Consider the following 18118-nt stretch of genomic DNA (forward strand, 5'->3'; position numbering starts at 1 on the left):
TTGTCTGTCTGCCTACCAATTTCTTCATATGTTTGTCAGTATAAGAACTCTTATGAATATTCTTACAGACTCGAGTATGCTCTGAGGAACAGGGGGAAAAAGATAGGCACTGAAAGCTGCACATCTGTTTCTTGTAGTTTAGATTGGCCACTGAAGAAGTTGTGGTCATATTTCTTCTTTTATCCTTTCTTCTGGAAATGTTCACAAAATAAAACTGTAGATTCCCACTAGTGGATTTTTTCTATGTGACTAACTATAATAGGAGATAGAGTCTGAATAACAACAGTAAATGTTGGATGGATGTATTTTTGATGCTGTGTTATTTTCCTTTAGGCATAATGTTTTATTCCTTCTTGAATTCGTTGTGGGTCTGACGATTTACTTGCACATAATCTTGTTTTTCCTCTCCTTTTGTGAACTAGTGACTGTAATGAAATTATATCTGAACTTCTAATAGTTAACCAAATCTATCAGCTGTATCATGATGCATAGGTGCTCCAAGATGCTGACTTACCATGTAGCTTTAGCTGACACTGTATGTAAGGCAATTGTAATGCAATACAGTTACCTGTCAGCATATATTTGTAGGTGTGGAAAATGCCACTCAGAGAACAGAGATTTCATATTCCCTGAAGCTTTTCCCAACTATTTTATTTTTAAGCAAAAACACCTTGTTAAATCTCAACACCCTATTAAAGTAGTGCTATCCACCATGAAGTCTGAGTATTTGGTTACCAATTATAGGTTGTTTGCAACTGTACAGGTGTAATTCCACCCCTAGCTACCAGTGAAAAGCATCAGACTGGAGGCAAGTTACCTGAGCTGGCTAGATACAGATGCGTACAGTGCTTTACAAAGTGATGTGTTGCAATATTATTAATTTAAACCCTTAGATTTCATTGTTGTGATCTGGGCTACATGATGCAATGCAAGATGACAGCCATTGAATTAATAGAAAATGGGATTCATCTCTTGAAATTTCACACAAAATAGAAGCAGGAGACAGACAAAATAAAGGGAGATGGATAGACTGATAATACCACTAATACTTTTAAATTTAAACTGAATGGGTGAGATAATTTTAAAATACTAATGGTATTTATCAACAGAGTGATAGCAGAAAAAAAATCACACTCTCTCCTTCTTTCTCTCTTCTTTTCGTTGATTGCTTTGTTGAGCAAGTCAGTGAATATTTTACACTTTGTTTCTTTTATTTTAGCAAATGAACTGCCTCAAGCTAATGTAGTGTAAGTGGAAGTTTCAAGCACCAATGTCTACTGCATGATACAATAATAGGAACTTTCCTTCCCTCCTAGCTCTGTAACAGTGTAGCAGCAAACTCCCTGATGCCTCCAGGTAGTCACATGCCTGATTTATGATTATAAACGGTAGCTCTGGAAGAGGTTTGCTAGGTAGTTTAAATCATTGGTTTTTCTCTAATGAACTGGGGTCAGGAAAAGTGCTGTATGTAACAGCCTTATCTGGTTGTTACTTATGCCCTACATACTACTGTGGTTTTGGCCACGATAGTGTTTTTACATAATTTTAATTGTTAATGCCATTTTATAAAACTGTGTTACTGAAAATTCCATGAAATGAGTTTTTGTGCTATTATTTATCATGCATCTTGGTGAAATTTGGAGCAAGTTACTTATTTGAAATGTGGTATGGGACAGCGTCAAGATAGATTTTTATTTTATTTATTTATTTATTTTTTTTAAATAATAATGTAAAGACAGGTAACTTAGAGGGTTGTGAGGCACTGGAACAGTTTTCTCAGAGAAGCTGCGGATGCCCCCATCACTGGAGGTGTTCAAGGCCAGGTTGGATGAGGCCCTGGGCAACCTGATCTAGTAGGAGGTGTTCCTGTCCATGGCAGGGGTTGGAACTAGATGAGCTTTAAGCTACCTATCTGGAGCTAGATGAGCTTTTTCCAACTTGAGCATTCTGTGATTCTCTATTATTGAGATAATGACCACAATATAAGGGGTGGTTTCTTTTCCTAGTAACAGTATGCTGTTAACATTGAATTCTGTTCTCATTTCAATCAGACCATACTACCAGTATCTAAATAGAATGTTAGATGTCTGAGATGTGCAAAGAGAAGAATATCTTGAGTATTGTTATAGATGAGTGAAGAATCTGATTCCATGCTAACGTTAACCAATTTTTACCTTGAATTCCTTTGTTTATAACCAGTTTAAAGGGTGTTTGCCTATCTCTTTCTGTGCTTACTGGCTTAATGAAATATCAGACAATTTATACTCACAAAACTATTGTTCAAGTGAATCAAAATCTGATTGTCATCCTCTTTCTAGAGTAAACAATATTCTGGACATAGTCAGCTAACATTCTTGCTAACAACACTTCACACCAGCAATTTGAAACCAACACTTTCGGTAGTAGAGCTATTTCACCAGTAGCATTGCACCTCTGAAAATAAACACTGAATGCCTTCATCTAGAAAGTATTTTAAGCAGAATATGAAAGGTTGTTTTAAGAATCTTGTAGTATTTGCATGTGAGTTCTGGTTTGCTTCTTGCACCTTTCACATGTGAGATCCAACTTTGATAGAAGTTATTTGTCATCCATTATATTAGATGGATATAGTACAATATATAATATATAGCCCTGAATTCTATAGAGTTGTTACTTAGCTATTCCCTCATCAAGTATTGTTGATTGCCTGCATAAAATTTGATGCACCAGTCCCTGTTGAATAGCATCCTATTTTTCAGACTACTTCTCTGATTTGTTGTAATCATTTTCAATTCTAATCTTGTCTTCTAATGTACTTGCAACTTGGTTCTGCCTGCAGATGCAATAAGCATCGATGAGGTCACTATTAAAAATACTGAATGGTACAAACCCCAGACCCCTCTGTTGGTATAGTTTTCCATTCTGACAGTGACCTTTCGATAAATACTTTGAGTACACTTTTAAAATTGTTTTTGTACTCACCCTACCATTGTTTTAACCAAACCATGTTTCTTTAGCTTAAGCACAAGGATGTACAATAGCAATCAGAAATTTCTTTAAAAGTTGATGATATCAGTTGTTTTTTGTCCACAAGATCTCCCTCCCTGTAGAAGAAAAATAAATTAGTTTAACGTCCAACAGACAGTCTTCAGAATAAACTGTCAAACTCATTGTCTTGTTACCTTCATAAAATGCAGATAATTCTTTCAGTGCTGTTCCAGAATTTTACAAGAAATTAACTTTTTAAAAATATCCTAGCAAATTCTTTTTTCCCCATTCCTTTTTGTTCCATGATTTGGTATTCCATTCTTCAATATTTCTCAAGAAAAAGTATTAATACTTCTGAGCTTTAGCCCTTTAAATAATGTGGGATTAGATAGTGAGAAGCTATGGATGCCCATCCCTGGAAGTGTTCAAGGCCAGGCTGGATGGGGCTTTGAGCAATCTGGTCAACTGAAAGGTGTCCCTGCTCATGGCAGGGTAGCTGGAACCAGGTGATCTTTAAAGTCCCCTCCAATCCAAAACAGTCTATGATTAAACACATGGGACATCCTGAGGACATCTGCCAGTGGCTTCCTTCTCTTTTGAAGATAAAGTAAGTTGAAAAATTGGAGCAATCCGACTTGGACTTCCTTTTGCTAAATTAGTCATGGTGTGATTTTCTTTTTGTGATTGTCATTTGTGTCTCAGTTTGTACCTTGGATTTCCTTATGAACTTCAAACCTTGCCAGGAAACCTAGAATCTCATTAGCTTTGGAGGGGAACTCTTTCTTTTTTTCATGAAAAAATTTGTGCCCCTGATCTTTCTAGTTTGGTATTGTAGGGAGGATCATTACACCTGTGACAGTTAAACACTGATCTATCTACAACCACTACCTTTAGAAGACCCCAAAACACTTTCTGCTGGAGGTTGAGCATCTTTATTCACAATGTGCTGTTTCTGTTATTTCCCCTGAGTTTATAGTTTAAACTGTCATTGGAGTCAGGTATGAGGGTTGGAAGAATGTGAATTTCATTCAGGAGCTCTTGTGCCAATCAGCAGGAAAAGGGCATGTTCTGAAGAGTTGCTCCTTTCCCCACCTTACCTCTTGTCATGTAGTGGGGTGACATATGGTGCTCTTTTAAAATTACAGCTGCTCCATCAGAGATTCAATTTGGGCCTTCTGTGTTGCAGGGAGAAATATTTCTCTACTGTAAATCAATACAGAGAGAATCCTTAAGTTGTTTTCATGCACAATCATACAGGGACCTAATTTTCTGCAATGGTTGCTTCAGTTATTGCATCACAAAAATTTCTCACTATGGAGCAGCAGGTTTCATTCATTCCATCACCACCTATAAATAAGGATTGTGACTGGAATAGGTCATGAGAGTTACTCCTGGGAAGACCACATATTGCATTATCTGTGAAGAAAATGGGTTTTAAATTGCATTCTCCTAACTACATCTTGGTTGCTGCATGGTTCATTTTTAAGCATGCTAAACAGCATTCTCAACACTAGTGATACAGCACAGAAAATAATGATTCAAAATGCTTGTGGAATCATAGAGTAATTTAGTTTGGAATGGACTTCTAGAGGTCATCTAGTTCGCTTGCAGAAGGTATCAGTTGACACTTGAAAGTTGTAACATGCCCCAGAGATTAGATTAGCAGGAATCGTTGAGTCTCCTTAAGTACCTGAACTCTTGGTATGACATCAAGATCAGCAAGATTATATGGTTTACAATAAGAACCTTACAGAAGCTTCAGTTCACTCTATTCCATGTGCGCTTCTGAGAAAACAAGGTCTACTTTGATAAGTATTCCAAAATAAACTTCCTAAGCCCCAAATTATTCATTATTTTTCACAGTTGTGGAAATGTTTGCATGTATGCGCTATCAAACTATTGTGGAAATTTTTCAAGTTAAACTTTTATCAGCTGACTGCCTTTTATCATAATGACTTTGAAGGAAGGCAGTGGAATATCTTAGTCTCATTGTGTCTCAAAAACATGCCTTTCCCTCTCAGTGCTGCCCCCAGCTAGGTGGGCAGGCACATGGTTGTTTATGAAACTACCTTATTCATGTTAGGGATATTCTTGAGATTACATATGTCCTTCAGGGATGTTCTGACAAATTCTATAACAATTGTATTTCTCCAAACCAAAAAGGATTTTTCTTTGGAACAAAACTCCTTACCATAGTACAATGTATTGCTGGCTTTCATGCTTGTAGACAAAGTAAAAGACTACATAAATTACGATTCTTTCTTTCTCTACTTTCTTTCTCTGATTTGTCTTGAGGGAGTCTATCTTCTAGATTTTACTTCTGAAACTGCCCAATTAACTCTTCTGACTTGCGTGTTGCAATCCACCTAACGACATAAAGGTGTTGTTCATGTTTGGAGGGACTTTCTTTCATCCCTTCTGACAATATACTCCACAAATTGGTTCTGTGTGAGCAGGGCTGGCAGAGGTGTTACTTGTATTGAGCTCTGAGCAGCACTATTTCTTGTTCCTGTAGGTTCACCATGTGTTGTAAGCAGAGAAGAGCCAAAGCTTTGGACACTGTCAATGAATCTGTGTTGCCACAGAAGTCACTTCTGTCTGCATGCGCAGCAGCTACACTTCTAACTCAGCTGTCAGGTAGGACATCTCATGGTGAAATATTTGGGAAATAGGTAAAAATGATTAGGAAAAATTAAAAATGCATATGCAAAGGTAAAATGCAGGTGTGTACATTTGTATATTTCCTTGTTGCTAGTAGCAGTAGTCTCTCAACCTCATTCTTGTAATATATTTACAGGCACAAATTTTTCCTACAGTATCATTATGTTACTCTTGACTTCTATCTTTCTTAAAATTTTGTCTGCTATTATTTTGTCTCTGTATAATTGTCTGCCCAAGAGGGGGAAAAAAAATAAGAACACATTTTATATCGAGCAATCAACATTCACAAAACTTCATCTTATTTATCTTTGATAGTTTTCCTTAGGTTTATCACATAAAAATACAAATTAGCATTCTTAAGTTTACATCTTCAATGGCCTATCCTTTTTCTTTCTACTAGTCTGACAAGCTTCAGCTATTTGCATGAAATAATCTTGTATAACGTGCAAAATGATTCCCTGAAATTAAGAAGAAATCCTTATGATATTCATTAGGAGCTAAAGAAAACAAGACAGAATTTTAGCCCCTCTAGAATTAAAAAGATAAATAATGGAGTTGGGTCTTGTATTTTGCAGCTAATGTTACACCATTAAATTTAAGTCAATTTTGAAATTAACCAGAGAATTTCGACAGATATGAAAAGGTTAATTCTTACACGGTTTTGCTTACAGAATTAAGCGTGTTAGAAGGCTATTCACTCATTTCTGGAATATCAGGAATTGGGCATGTCAGTAAAGTCTGTCTTAAAGTAGTGACTCAGCTGATATAGTATAGTTGATGCTTCTAGATTTTTTTTATGGAAAATACATTAAAAATAATTCTTCAACATAATGTTACCTAGCTAAGGATGCTTGAAAGAAAGAACTCAGGGATTCAGATGCAAACACTCAAATGTCAAGCTATGCCTGAGATAACATTGGTACTAACAGTCAAAATAATCATTGGGTGATTAAGGTCTTCTCTAAAAGCAAAATTACATTGCAGATCTCCTGGACTCTGAGCAGGATTCACTCTGTTGATGTTTCTGAATAATGATAAGGGGGCTGGTGATGTAATATATATTCTGGAACACTTTGTCCACATGTTATCGGAATGCACGCAATGCAAGAGTTATGGGAAATATATCATCGTCCCTCGACTGGAGTTTATACAGAATATTACTCTGCCATAGGATCCCTTTATCTACATTCTAGATGGCCTGACAATGACTCCCCAAATGCTTGAAGCCAATTTAAAAAGGATACTAAGAGCACTCTAATAGCTGAAGTTATTACTACTAAAGTGTAAATCAATGCTGTGTACATTCCAAGAAGGAAGAGCGAGTCAGAATAAGCTTTGTCTTAATGGAAATGGTATTTTAGACAAATTCTGCATATGTGGAGGCAGATCCTACATGTATGGCGCCGTACTCTGCAGTCAGGTCTACCTGCCTCCACTTGCCAGTAGTGGAAGCTGTGAGTTTACTTAGCTAAGAACAAACAAACATTGTTTCTATTCTTAACGATTAACTATTAGTTTTGCTAGTTCTGCACTGAACACGAGCCTAAGCTGGGCTGCCTAGCAGAGCAAATACATGAGGAGGAAGAGAAGGGACAGAATAATGCAATGCTATACCCCTCATCTGACCATCCTTTAGGTGTTGCATCAAGCGCAGAGCTACCCAGCCTCAACTAGCCACCTCCTTTCTCTAGCTAACCTTTATCTCTCACCCTTTGGGCTCTGGTGTGGTACTATGCCACTTCTAGCAAATATTTCTTGATAAGTTTAACAGTGATGAATAGCTCTGTCAGGCACTTTTGGTGGTTTTTATGCTAACATGCGCCAAAAATATGAGTTAAGGTCATGGGCTGTGCCTAGTTCTGGTGTGTGGGTTTCTCATCCCTGATTTATATACAGAAATCATATGACAGCCACTTTGGTCAAAGTGGATGTAAATCTTTTAATTTCTGTTCATCTTGAGAAGACTGTACTCTGAATAACGTGGATTTTTAGGGATTACTTGTGGGGGGGTAGTTCTGGATGTTAGCCTCTATCTTTACCCATCTCTAGTTATCCAGAGATAATCAGATATTAGAGAAGGTTGGAAATTGGTCTACTATTAATAATTAAAAAAAAAAAAAAAAAGTGATAAAAGACTCTGATCTTGCCAGTGTCGTAAGTAATGTCACTTACTAAAGTGACTGGCACTAGCTGTAGGCTCAGATATGCCAATTATAATTAAAGCCATTATTTTCAAATACAGTTCAGTTTATTCCTGGTGAAAAGTAAAGAGAATTTTAGAGTGACAAATCTCTCTGGAAAATGCAAACTTAACGAGAAGGCTGTGTTTTTAGACTACCTGTAATAAGTTGGTTTCAGGCTTGAAATTAATATATTAAAACATTATTTAAAATGAATGTTGACCAACCTAACGTATTGTACAACATTCTGACTTACAAGCCAGATCAACAGCCTTCATATATCTGTAGTATGGTTTTCAAAATGTACCAAACCTTTTGCTATTGAAAATCTGACGTCCACTTATAGTTTTCTAGAAAGATATCTAAATTAACACTTATTTTTTGAGAATTAAAACCAAAAATGAATCTCTCTCAAAAAAAAAAAAAAAAAAAAGACATTTTTCAGGCAGTTGTGGTCTGGTAACAGAATTGTTGATGGAACTGAGGGCTTGATCATCTCCTTACAGCAACATACAAATAATGGTTTTATTTTGTAAAGCCATATAGCACACTGAGACACCAGTCATCCCCAGTGTTTTTTTCTCCTAAAACAAATGGGATTCTCAGTGATGACCATAAGAGAATAAAAGAGCCACGAAGTACCTCCCCCCCCACTCCCCAAGCAGCAATTCATTCCTGCAAAGGCATCTTTAAACCTGGGACAAAAGCTCCAAGAAATTAGAAGTATGCACTGCACCAGACAATCTCCCAAGTGCTCCAAGCCTCTTGGGTATGTCCCAGATGAAGGAGGTCTGTAAGCGGTTTGGGGCTGCAGCAGTTCTGAAGATGCAGCTTCTGTCTTTGGCAACCTGGAACTGAAGGTTAACTGACAGATGATGAAACAAATTTTATCACTGACCTTTGACTGTTAATGAGCACGCCAGTCCTGGTCAAATCCAGTGATTGTTAGTGTTTCTCACATTCTGGCCTTCGTTTAGATCCCTTTGCACAAGATGATGGCGCATTTGTGCTCTCAGGCATTTGTTTAAATGCCTGCCCTGCTGCTGGCCACCAGAGATTGCCCTGAAATGCGAGCACGGTGTGATGATCTGAGGTCCGATGTTAACATAAGGTATAGATAAAATTCCTGCTTGCACTGCAGGTGACTGGGATCTAGGCAACAAAAGTTGCTGCAGCTGAATTTTTTCATTCTTGTGTACTGCATTGGGCAGCTATTTTGTCATTATTGGCAGTCAAAATCTTGGCTTTGTTTTCTGCCCTGTAATCTCATGTTGATGTCCTTTATGTTCCCAAACCCTCTGTTTAGAAGTGTATCCATTTGATATGATTAATAGCTATTGTGAGTGATCTCTATTAAGGACTCAAAGCTCAATTTCAAATATTTTTGTGGCGCTTCTGGTGGGCCTTACTGGGATAAATTAAGCCTATTTTTCCCCTGATTGCTTCGTTGAATCTCTTTGTAACTTCACCTTGTATTCCTTTCTGTTCAATACTTTTCAAAGTACTGAGAGTTTAAAGAGGTACAATAAATCCCAGATCAGTTTTTAATGACCATGGTAAGCCTGCTTGTAATATGTCAGTAAGCTGAGCCTAAAAGCCAATGGGGAATAGGCCATTTCTGCCTTAGTAATTGCCTCCGCAGAAAGATTTATAATGTCATTATCTGAATCTACAAGAAATAACTCATAGAGCTGAAATACCCTAAAAAAATATTACAATTCTCTTAAAATCTAGTCATTCATAAATGCTAAATCATAAAACTTTTTCAAGATGTTTTATGTTAAAAATAAAACCCAGTCAAAATATAAATGTACTTTTCTTAATCAGATTGTTCATTCTTTGTATATCTGTTTTCCGTGCTGTAGTTTGTTGGCAGAAGACTGGTGCAGTGCACAGTTCAGGTCTAGCCCTGTGCTGTTGAAAACACAAGCAAGTACTGAAAAAGCACAAAAGAAAGAGCATTCCCTGTCATTTTTCTTTATTTGTGTATGATTCCAGGGGGGAAGAGGGTTAGTTAGCACTGCAATAAAATTAATTTTAGCAATAAAAATCACTCCCCCTTCTCCTTCCACCATTTTCCCATGAAAAGCCACACTAAATGTCCTGATAAATGTACTGCAGTACTGTTTTTAAGCCTTTTCAGCCAGCTTCCTTTGCCCTTAGCATTCCCCAATCAGAAGATATCATTCATGTCTTTCAAAAAGCAGGAAATGTACTCTTCAATTTGTCTGGTGTTTAATAAAGTGCTAGAATTACCATAGCTACCCTCATCTTCTGATGCTTTAATACACTGTGAGATTTATACTAATTTCAACCAGACTATATTCTTCAGTATAGAAAGCTTGTACACTTAAAAGGGCACTGTCAGTGTGCTTTTTTTTTTTTTTTTGTCATGAGTGCCTGTAGATGAGAACCTGATTTCTGATTCCCTTAGAAACAAATTGGTTTACTTTGTGTTACTTTTATTTTTGTTGTTTGTCCCATGTCCATGTGAATTTAATTGTTGTTTGTTTGTTTTTGTTGTGGCTTTTTAAATATTTCTCATTAATTGTTTAAAGAAATATTACTTGCTGATGTTTCTGGAGGTGCATTGTACTGCAACACATTGCTTCAACCCGGTCAAGTGATTCCTAAAATCAGAGAAAGGCTTCTACCCTGATACAGTCTGATTCTTCTCTAAAGTTTCAATTAAACATTTCAGAGTCCAGTATCTGCTTTTAGACTCTAAACTATAGAGGCTACCACCCTTTTAAAGTGCAGCAGTTTTGTTTTTAACTTGAATAGGTCCTGAATTTCATCCCATGTCCTATACACTTCAGAGCACAGACATCTCTATAAGTAATAAATTATTACTCATTTCTGGGTGAGCATTATAAACTTTCACGTTCTTCGCTTCAAAGAAATGATGTGCCTGAAACAGAAATTATTTTCCAGTCAGAGCACTCTGGTCTTCATGATGTCACCTGAATATAAGATGTCTGTGAAAACAATACTGACACGTTTATTTCCTGAACTTAAAAAATGATTTATAGGCAAACAAATGTGTGCTTCTGCCTCTAGATGTGCATATCTAATTCTTATCAATATTAGTGGAATATTGTTTCATACAGAGAACAAAATATATTGTAATACACCTATCATCTGTGAGCCTCTTCTGTATGCCTTGCAGCTTTACTTTCAAGTCTTTCCCTGGTTTCTGAGGCAGCGTGATGTGTACTTTTCAGCACTGAGCTCTGTGAAGGAGTCAATGACAACTAAATGGAATTGGAATTTTGGAATGGTCTTGTCTTAAGATGAGGAGTTTATAGGGTAAAAAAAAAAAAAAAAAAAAAAAAAAAAAATCTTCTATAAAAGCCTATTTTCCTTAAGAGCTGCTGCACACTGAGTGAGATTTATAATATGAAGTAAACTTGGTTCGTTGTTGATCATTAACTTTAAACCTAATCTGGATTGAGATCAGAGTATAGCAACTAAAATCAAAATCCCTGTGCCAAATCTAAAACTCTGTGAAAGAATTGCAGCAGATGCAGGGTGACAGCCTGGAGCGAGCTGTCCTGGGCCATATCCTTGAACCAGGAGTACAAATTTGCTTTTATCTGGATTGTCAATAATAGGATTGCAGGATAGAAAACCTAACCACAAGGAAGGATGAAAGAATATCAAAATATCCTTTTGCCCCTTCTGTTAGAAACTCATCCTGTAAGAATCAGGGTGAAATAGCAAATGGAGGTTGGTCAGGATTAGTCTCTGGTTATTCACTGGGTGCCGTGCTTTTTCACTATTGTATGTAGCAAATGTTGCCTGACAGGCTAACTAGGAATAATAAAAGGATAATGGACTCTAGTGACATACTGAATGTTACAATTGTTATTCTTGTCCTCTGAATGTGGTTTACCTTTGGCAGTGTCAGAGGTGACTATTCTCGGAGCCCAGGCAAAAAGTGAGATGGGCTGCTGGGGACGTGTGCAAGCAGCTGCAGTGAGCAGTGCTGCTGTCCTGCAGTGACTGCCCTTCTGCCCATCAGAAGTCCCATTAAAGTTTATAAAACCCTGTAAACGTAAAGCTCTGTGTGGGCTTGTCTCTTTGCAGGAGTTATATGAGAGAGAAAAAAAAAAGGGGGGGGGGGGGGGGGGAATAAAAAGGGAAGGGTTAGTATTTATGCGTATTGTTGACTGATATCTTTATTTAAAATAAGATGCATTTTTCTATTAGATCCTTCAGATATTATTAACCACTGTGGAAAGCATAATGTTCACAGCAGTATACATGAACTTTTATGGGATCAAATCCATTTGAAATTCTGGATCCAAAACCTCTCCTGAAATTGGACTGCTGCCTCAATAGAGTGGGCAAGAATGTAGGCGTAAGTGCTCGCTCCTTTCTGTTTGTGAGGTAGATGTGTATACTGTACTGTGTGAGCTAGATTTTTCTGCAGCCGATGTGAGAACTTGGACATAAGCATGATGAGGTTGTTACTTTAAATCAAAATACTTTTCCTTCTTATGAGATGTACAATGTAATTCCTAAACAGGAGTCAGAATAGGGTCTGGCTTATATTACAGACTACTATGTCATTGATATTTCACTTTCCACCATTCTCTCTAAGACAGCATTGCAAGGTGAGCCCTAGATTAGAAGTCTCTGATGGTGAAGACCATATCCTGCCTTAGCAGCATGGTCTTTGCCAAGTTAGTAAAATGTCGTAGCTCTAGCAAGTACCCTGTTGTTACTTACTCCACGTTGTTACAAAGAGAACAGCAAGTTCGCAAGACCTCTGCACTGGCAGTGCCCCTCAAGAAGGCAGTGCACATTCAGAACAGCTGATGAATGTGTTCATGGATTTTAGGTAAAGCCTACTCTCAAAAGCAGGTGTTAAATTAGTAAATTGCATTACTGGGTGTCGAGGAAATGTCTTCATTTGGATGACTGCAGTAATTATGGGTGAGAAATCAGAGTTACTTGAAAAATTGAAAAAGGACCAAATAACTAATAAACATACAGTCAGTTGCTTGTAGATTTATCTGAAGAGGATGTTTCCAGGAGAGATAACTAAGAAAAATGATGTTGCTTGTTGAAAGCATTTAAACTAGGAAGGAAAGCTGCAGTGAAAGACCATTAGAGGGGAAAGCACACGATGTGCCAAATGTGTGTACTTAAATTCCTTTGCTGTTATGGTTTCTAAACAGTTAAATAGCTTGCTGTTCTTTCTTTTTCATCATATCATCCAATTATTAGCATATGCAAAAAAACAGTAAACAGTTTAAGATTAAATAATCTTAGAATTGTTTAGAAATACTGTCCTTAAACTACCCAGAATGCAGTTGTATTCTATAGCTATCTTCCATTTTTTGGTGCAACTTTGCACACAAAACTAACTGCACCCACATATCTTGAGTTTGGATAAGTTGCTCTGATATTGGCCCATGTGTAATGTATGCTAATGAAATATAAGTACGCAGGTCAAAAGAGAAATATTTAATGGGAGTGTTTACCATCAATGATGGGAATGGAGAGCTCAGAATATACCAAGACAGAGTAGTTAGTGAATCTGTCACACACATAAATCAGCCACACTCCCTCTGCATTTCTAATTGTCTCCCTAAAAAGGTTTTAGTCAACCCCTTAAAATGATGATCACACAAATGCATTTTTATATTGCCTGTTTGCTTTTAGTTATGCAAATTTGTTCAAGAGAAACGATGTACTCAAACTGCTCTGAAAATTTTAAAACCCACAGATTTCCGTAGTGTGAGAATGTGAAAAAGTTAATGCTCTCCATTGAGATGTGAGATTATACTTATTTGGGGTTCAAGGCTGGTTTCATGTATAAGCAAAATAGGGCGTTGGTCAGAGCGCTAAAGGGAGCTGCTGAAAATGATTGTTATTTTTTAGGCATCCCATTCCAGCAACAACTTTCTATAGAAGTGAGTTAAGCTAGATTTACTGAAGTTTGTTTTCATCTCTGTAATGGTTTCTTATTCAATTAATTTCCTAAAAATGATGTTTGAAGTCAACTTTCCAGTGTGCCCAGGTCACTTTTCAGAAGGTAAACTAACAATCCAGGTAACTTAGATTTAGCAGCAGTGGTCAGAGCAATGACTAAACAGCTTTGAAAAATCTGGGCCTTCTTCCTGTGGGTAAATGTTGTCTTTCATTGCCTAGATATTCAGCAAGCAGCTGCCACCCTGGGGTGGTGATCCTGGTTTTGGCCTCAGACACAGTGCAAATGATGGTATACTTGAAAAGATTGTTGTATGGTCTGTCACTGTTTAGGACATATATCTTGGAAAAATCTTGTTAGGCTTGGAGACTTTAAGATTAGGCATAAAGCTTTCAGTCAAGATCTTGTGTATTTGACCTTCACACTTGTCTTTCACAGCTGTCAGTACAGCAAAGTCAAAAGACTTAAACTGAGCACAGCTCTAGCTGTATCTAGAGATGCAGGTAGGGGCAGACTTAAGGAAACATCTCAGCGCACTTTCTGAAGGGGTGCACTCATGGCCACCAAACCAGAAGCATAGGATGATTGATTCTGCATCAGTCAAAGCCTGCCTGTATAGATATACCTCTCTACTTGATCACAATGTTTAGCACTGAAAGCCAAGTTTAGAAGCCTATCTGGAGGTTTACATTACTTGCTGAGCCCATGCTTTGGCTTGAAAGTACCTCACTATGCCTGGCATCTTCCACAAGCACTAAATTAACACACAAATACTGAAGAAGGATGTAAAAATCAAAACTCTGAATATGATACAGTGATTTTATAGAGTTCTGCATTGCCTTAAATCCACTACAGAGCTCCTGATGTGTCAGTGGGCAGTATATGGCCCATCGTTTGTCAGACCATTTAAATTCAGGGGCTTAGCACTTAGTCTTTTGGAAAACATCCTGCACGGTTTGATTTACAGCACTGTAGAGCTGATTAAAAAGTCACTCGTTAAAAAGGTATCTTTTATTATAATTGCTAAATATTTTTTGGTGTGGTTAGTAGGTTTCACCTTTAAAATGATGTATGTTTGCTGGCTCTTTTCCCAAGCTGTCGAGTAAGAGCCACTGACTGGTACATTTGTATAGAAGTGACAGAGGCTTTGCAGTGCTTTGCATTTTCACATGCTTTCTTTCCTCTCGTAGAGGTGTATCAGCATATTCTTGTGGATAGAGTGGAGTTTGGAAACCTGGCTTTCACTCCCAGGTACCAGCTCCCTCTCTGAACAGGGAGAAAGTATTTAACTCCTCTACTTGTGTATCAGAATAGCTGGAATTATAGCAATCTTTCATAAAATGTTCAGAGCCCTGTACAAAAAGAATTACGCAAGTTCTAGCCAGCTGATGATTGTAGAATTTAATTTACCAACTGCTGTAAAGCTGGTCTTCCAAATCACAAAAAGAAACATTGCTATAACAGCAGACACAATTCTTATCTCCGCACCTAGTTTCTGCCCTGATCTTGGAAAGTTGTTTTCTTTCTCTTCATCTTTATTCCTTACAATAGTGTTTCTTCTGTGCTGTGTTCTTGTTTCCAGCTAAGTTCATGGAAGGAGGATAATCGATAACTCTTAGTCAAGATTTTCTTTTCTCTGTGTGTCCAGTGACTTAAAGCTCTTTGAAATTCAAAATACTTTTCTAGAGGGTCACATTTTTTATTATAAAAAAAAAAAAAAAAAAAAAGATGGGGAAAATTGGTTATCACAGAGGTAACACCTCAGTGACTTGCTGTTTGTGCTTCATGGATAGAGAGGATAGGCAGAGAGGGTCAGAAGATGACAGTTTATTTGGAAAAGAAAAACAATTAAAAAAAATAAATAAAAAACAAATTAAAAAAAAAAAAAAAAAAAAAAAACAGGACAATGACTTTCTGGAAAACATTGAGAGCATCTGTCTCTGATCTGTACGAGAGGGAGCCATGCAGTGGGCTGCTTTGCAAAGCGAGGTTGAGGTCTGAGGGCAATCATGAGAGATGGAAAGGGGCCTGTTTGATAGGCAGGACTGAATCTGGGTTTAAGCAGGTTTCATGTCAGGAAACATCCCTGTAGAAGCAATTTCATAACTGAACTGACATTCTTAACTCATCTCAACTCTTGACTTGAAGTCTGCAGTCAGCCTTACAATATCGTCTTCAGAGTAAGATACTGCTTTTCTAGCAGAACAAAAGAACCATTAATGACACCAATTAACCAGTGTAATTCTCATTTACACCTCTTTATTACCTTCCACACACAGTATGTGATACATTATACATCCCATTAATTGTTAACATACACGCAAGTCAAGATCTTTTATTATACTGGGTCATCTATCATTGATACAGAGATATAGATATTTTATAGCTCAGCCAACTAACACTACTGTCGAGCAGAATCTATAACCATTTCCACATCAAATCTGATTGTGTTATTAAGCCCTTTAGAAGTGCTTAGTATGTAATTTGGCCTCTTCCCAGAAGGTATAGAGGGGAACAAAAAAGTAGGATTTGGGGGTAAGCTTTATTAATTTTGTGGAGTTCGTTTAATTTAAATTTACCATTGTAAAGCTTACAGGTGGAACGTTTGGTTGCACTCTACATTCAGCCTTTCTAACAAGCATAATAGTTCTCTTTTAATTACTGAGAATATAGAGGAATTAGCAAAGAGGCAACATTTAAGGGGAATCTAGGGGAATTTTTTTTAAGTGCCAATGATTTTGCAATTTTCAAAGGATAGAAAAATAAAATCTATAAAATAATAGGTATGACGTGCTTTGCTAGCCAGTTATTCCCAGCAGAACTCCAGTTGTCAATGGGATACATTATGTCCAGAACTATTGATACTAAAGTCAATGATGTAAACTTGTGAAACTCAGTTTAGATACGCAGGTCATATGGCTACTTTTGCGTACTCTGATCTTAAACTGCAAATGTATGAAAGTTTTTGCTTTGCAAAATCTTCCACAGCTGATATAAACTTTTAATATTTGAGCTCATATCAGCAATGATAAGCACAGTTACTAGCTACCTTCGTGCAGCTAAAAATCAAAGTGCTGCTCCACCAGTGCCTGCAGTGAAAAGCTTAAACACGATGGAGTTTAGCCAAGTGCTGCAGGATGCACCTAGTCTCAGCAGGCAGGTAAAAGGAGCCAGCAGTAACTGCTTCTTGGTTGAGGTGGATGCCTATGTGTGTTCCTCCAGTGGTTCAAGAAATCAAAAATCAAGCATCATTACTTAACCCCCAGAGAGGATGGAGGGGTTGTATTTGGACAGGTATATGTGCATCTCAGCTGAAAATTTCCTTCTGTGTAGCTGCCAATAGTTGCTGCCTGAGTGCAGCTAGTCAGGATGCAGCGGTGGTGTGAATTTGCTGGGCTCAACCTGCAGGTTGAACGTGGAGATGGCCACAGTTTTGTCAGAAGCAGTAATTAAACAGAGGAGGAAGGGAAACCATCACAGTGCTTCAGGATGAAAAGCCTGGTGAGTTGAGTCTGGTAAGACCCAGAGGGAGCACAGGTCTCTGAATAAATGTTTGCTTTAGAGCAGTAGCGTCTGTCAGTAATTTGGCACTTATAGTTAGCCTTTCTTAAAGAGAACCTATACAAGTGATTTTAGAATTTATTTTCAGTGGTGTCTGTGTGATGGCTCCTCAGTGGCTTGCATCTGAAGCAAACAGATGAACAAAGGCACTGACCAAGTCCATCTGTGGCTATGGACTGTACTGACCAAGAAGGAAGCAGAACTCCCTCTCCTCTCTGCAGCTCTAGCCAGGGATCATCTGCACCCCACCAGCCACCAAACTGAGCTGTAAAACTCTCTACCTGCTCCACATGACTTGTTCACTCATACAAGCTTGCTGTGTGATAACACGGAAAGAAAAGCATCTGTGCATCTGCTATGCCGACCTTTAGCACTGCATAATTCACAGAATCTGGTGCTTGAGATGTGCAGGACCTGAGCAAGGCTGCAGTCTGTGTCTGCTGCTAGAAACCTCTCTAATGCCTTGCACAACACTTTGTGGGTCCTGTTCTGGAGACCAGGGTGCTCTGGCAGCCTTGGGTCCACCTTACGGAAGCAGCTCCCAAGTCTTGGGTTAGATTTGGCCCAACCTGAATGTGGCAAGCCCCAGAAAGCTGCTTCACGCTATTCTAAATCCAGCTTCCATTATCTATATTCCTTAATTAGAGCAAATGAATACTAATTATTCATGGCCACTATTTTATCAAACTGAATGGCAGCAGCAGTTGGAGTCTTTGTTACGCTTATACAATGTTGATATATTCACTTCATGTGTGCTATTCTGGTGTACGTTTACAGTAGAAGTGATATGAGGCTAATGCCACGTCAG

At 37.8% G+C, this 18118-nt stretch overlaps 1 protein-coding gene across 9 annotated transcripts in view; it reads left to right on the forward strand.

Moving 5' to 3' along the window:
• The window catches only part of LOC311445542 (uncharacterized protein), a 260556-nt gene that overhangs the window by 78996 nt on the left and 163442 nt on the right, over positions 1-18118 (forward strand). For 7 of the 9 annotated variants that reach the window (XR_014698492.1, XM_084537772.1, XM_084537773.1 and 4 more), the window contains exon 3: positions 5483-5604. The exons of the other annotated variants lie outside the window; for them this stretch is intronic. Coding sequence is in view for 6 of the 7 variants with exons in the window: in XM_084537775.1 (XP_084393901.1) it covers positions 5483-5604 (122 nt within the window). In the remaining variant the exon portion in view is untranslated. The remainder of the gene's footprint in view (positions 1-5482; positions 5605-18118) is intronic. 9 annotated transcript variants of the gene reach the window in all.

The sequence above is a fragment of the Aythya ferina genome (genome assembly GCF_964211825.1).
Source record: "Aythya ferina genome assembly, chromosome: 16".
NCBI lineage: Eukaryota > Metazoa > Chordata > Aves > Anseriformes > Anatidae > Aythya > Aythya ferina.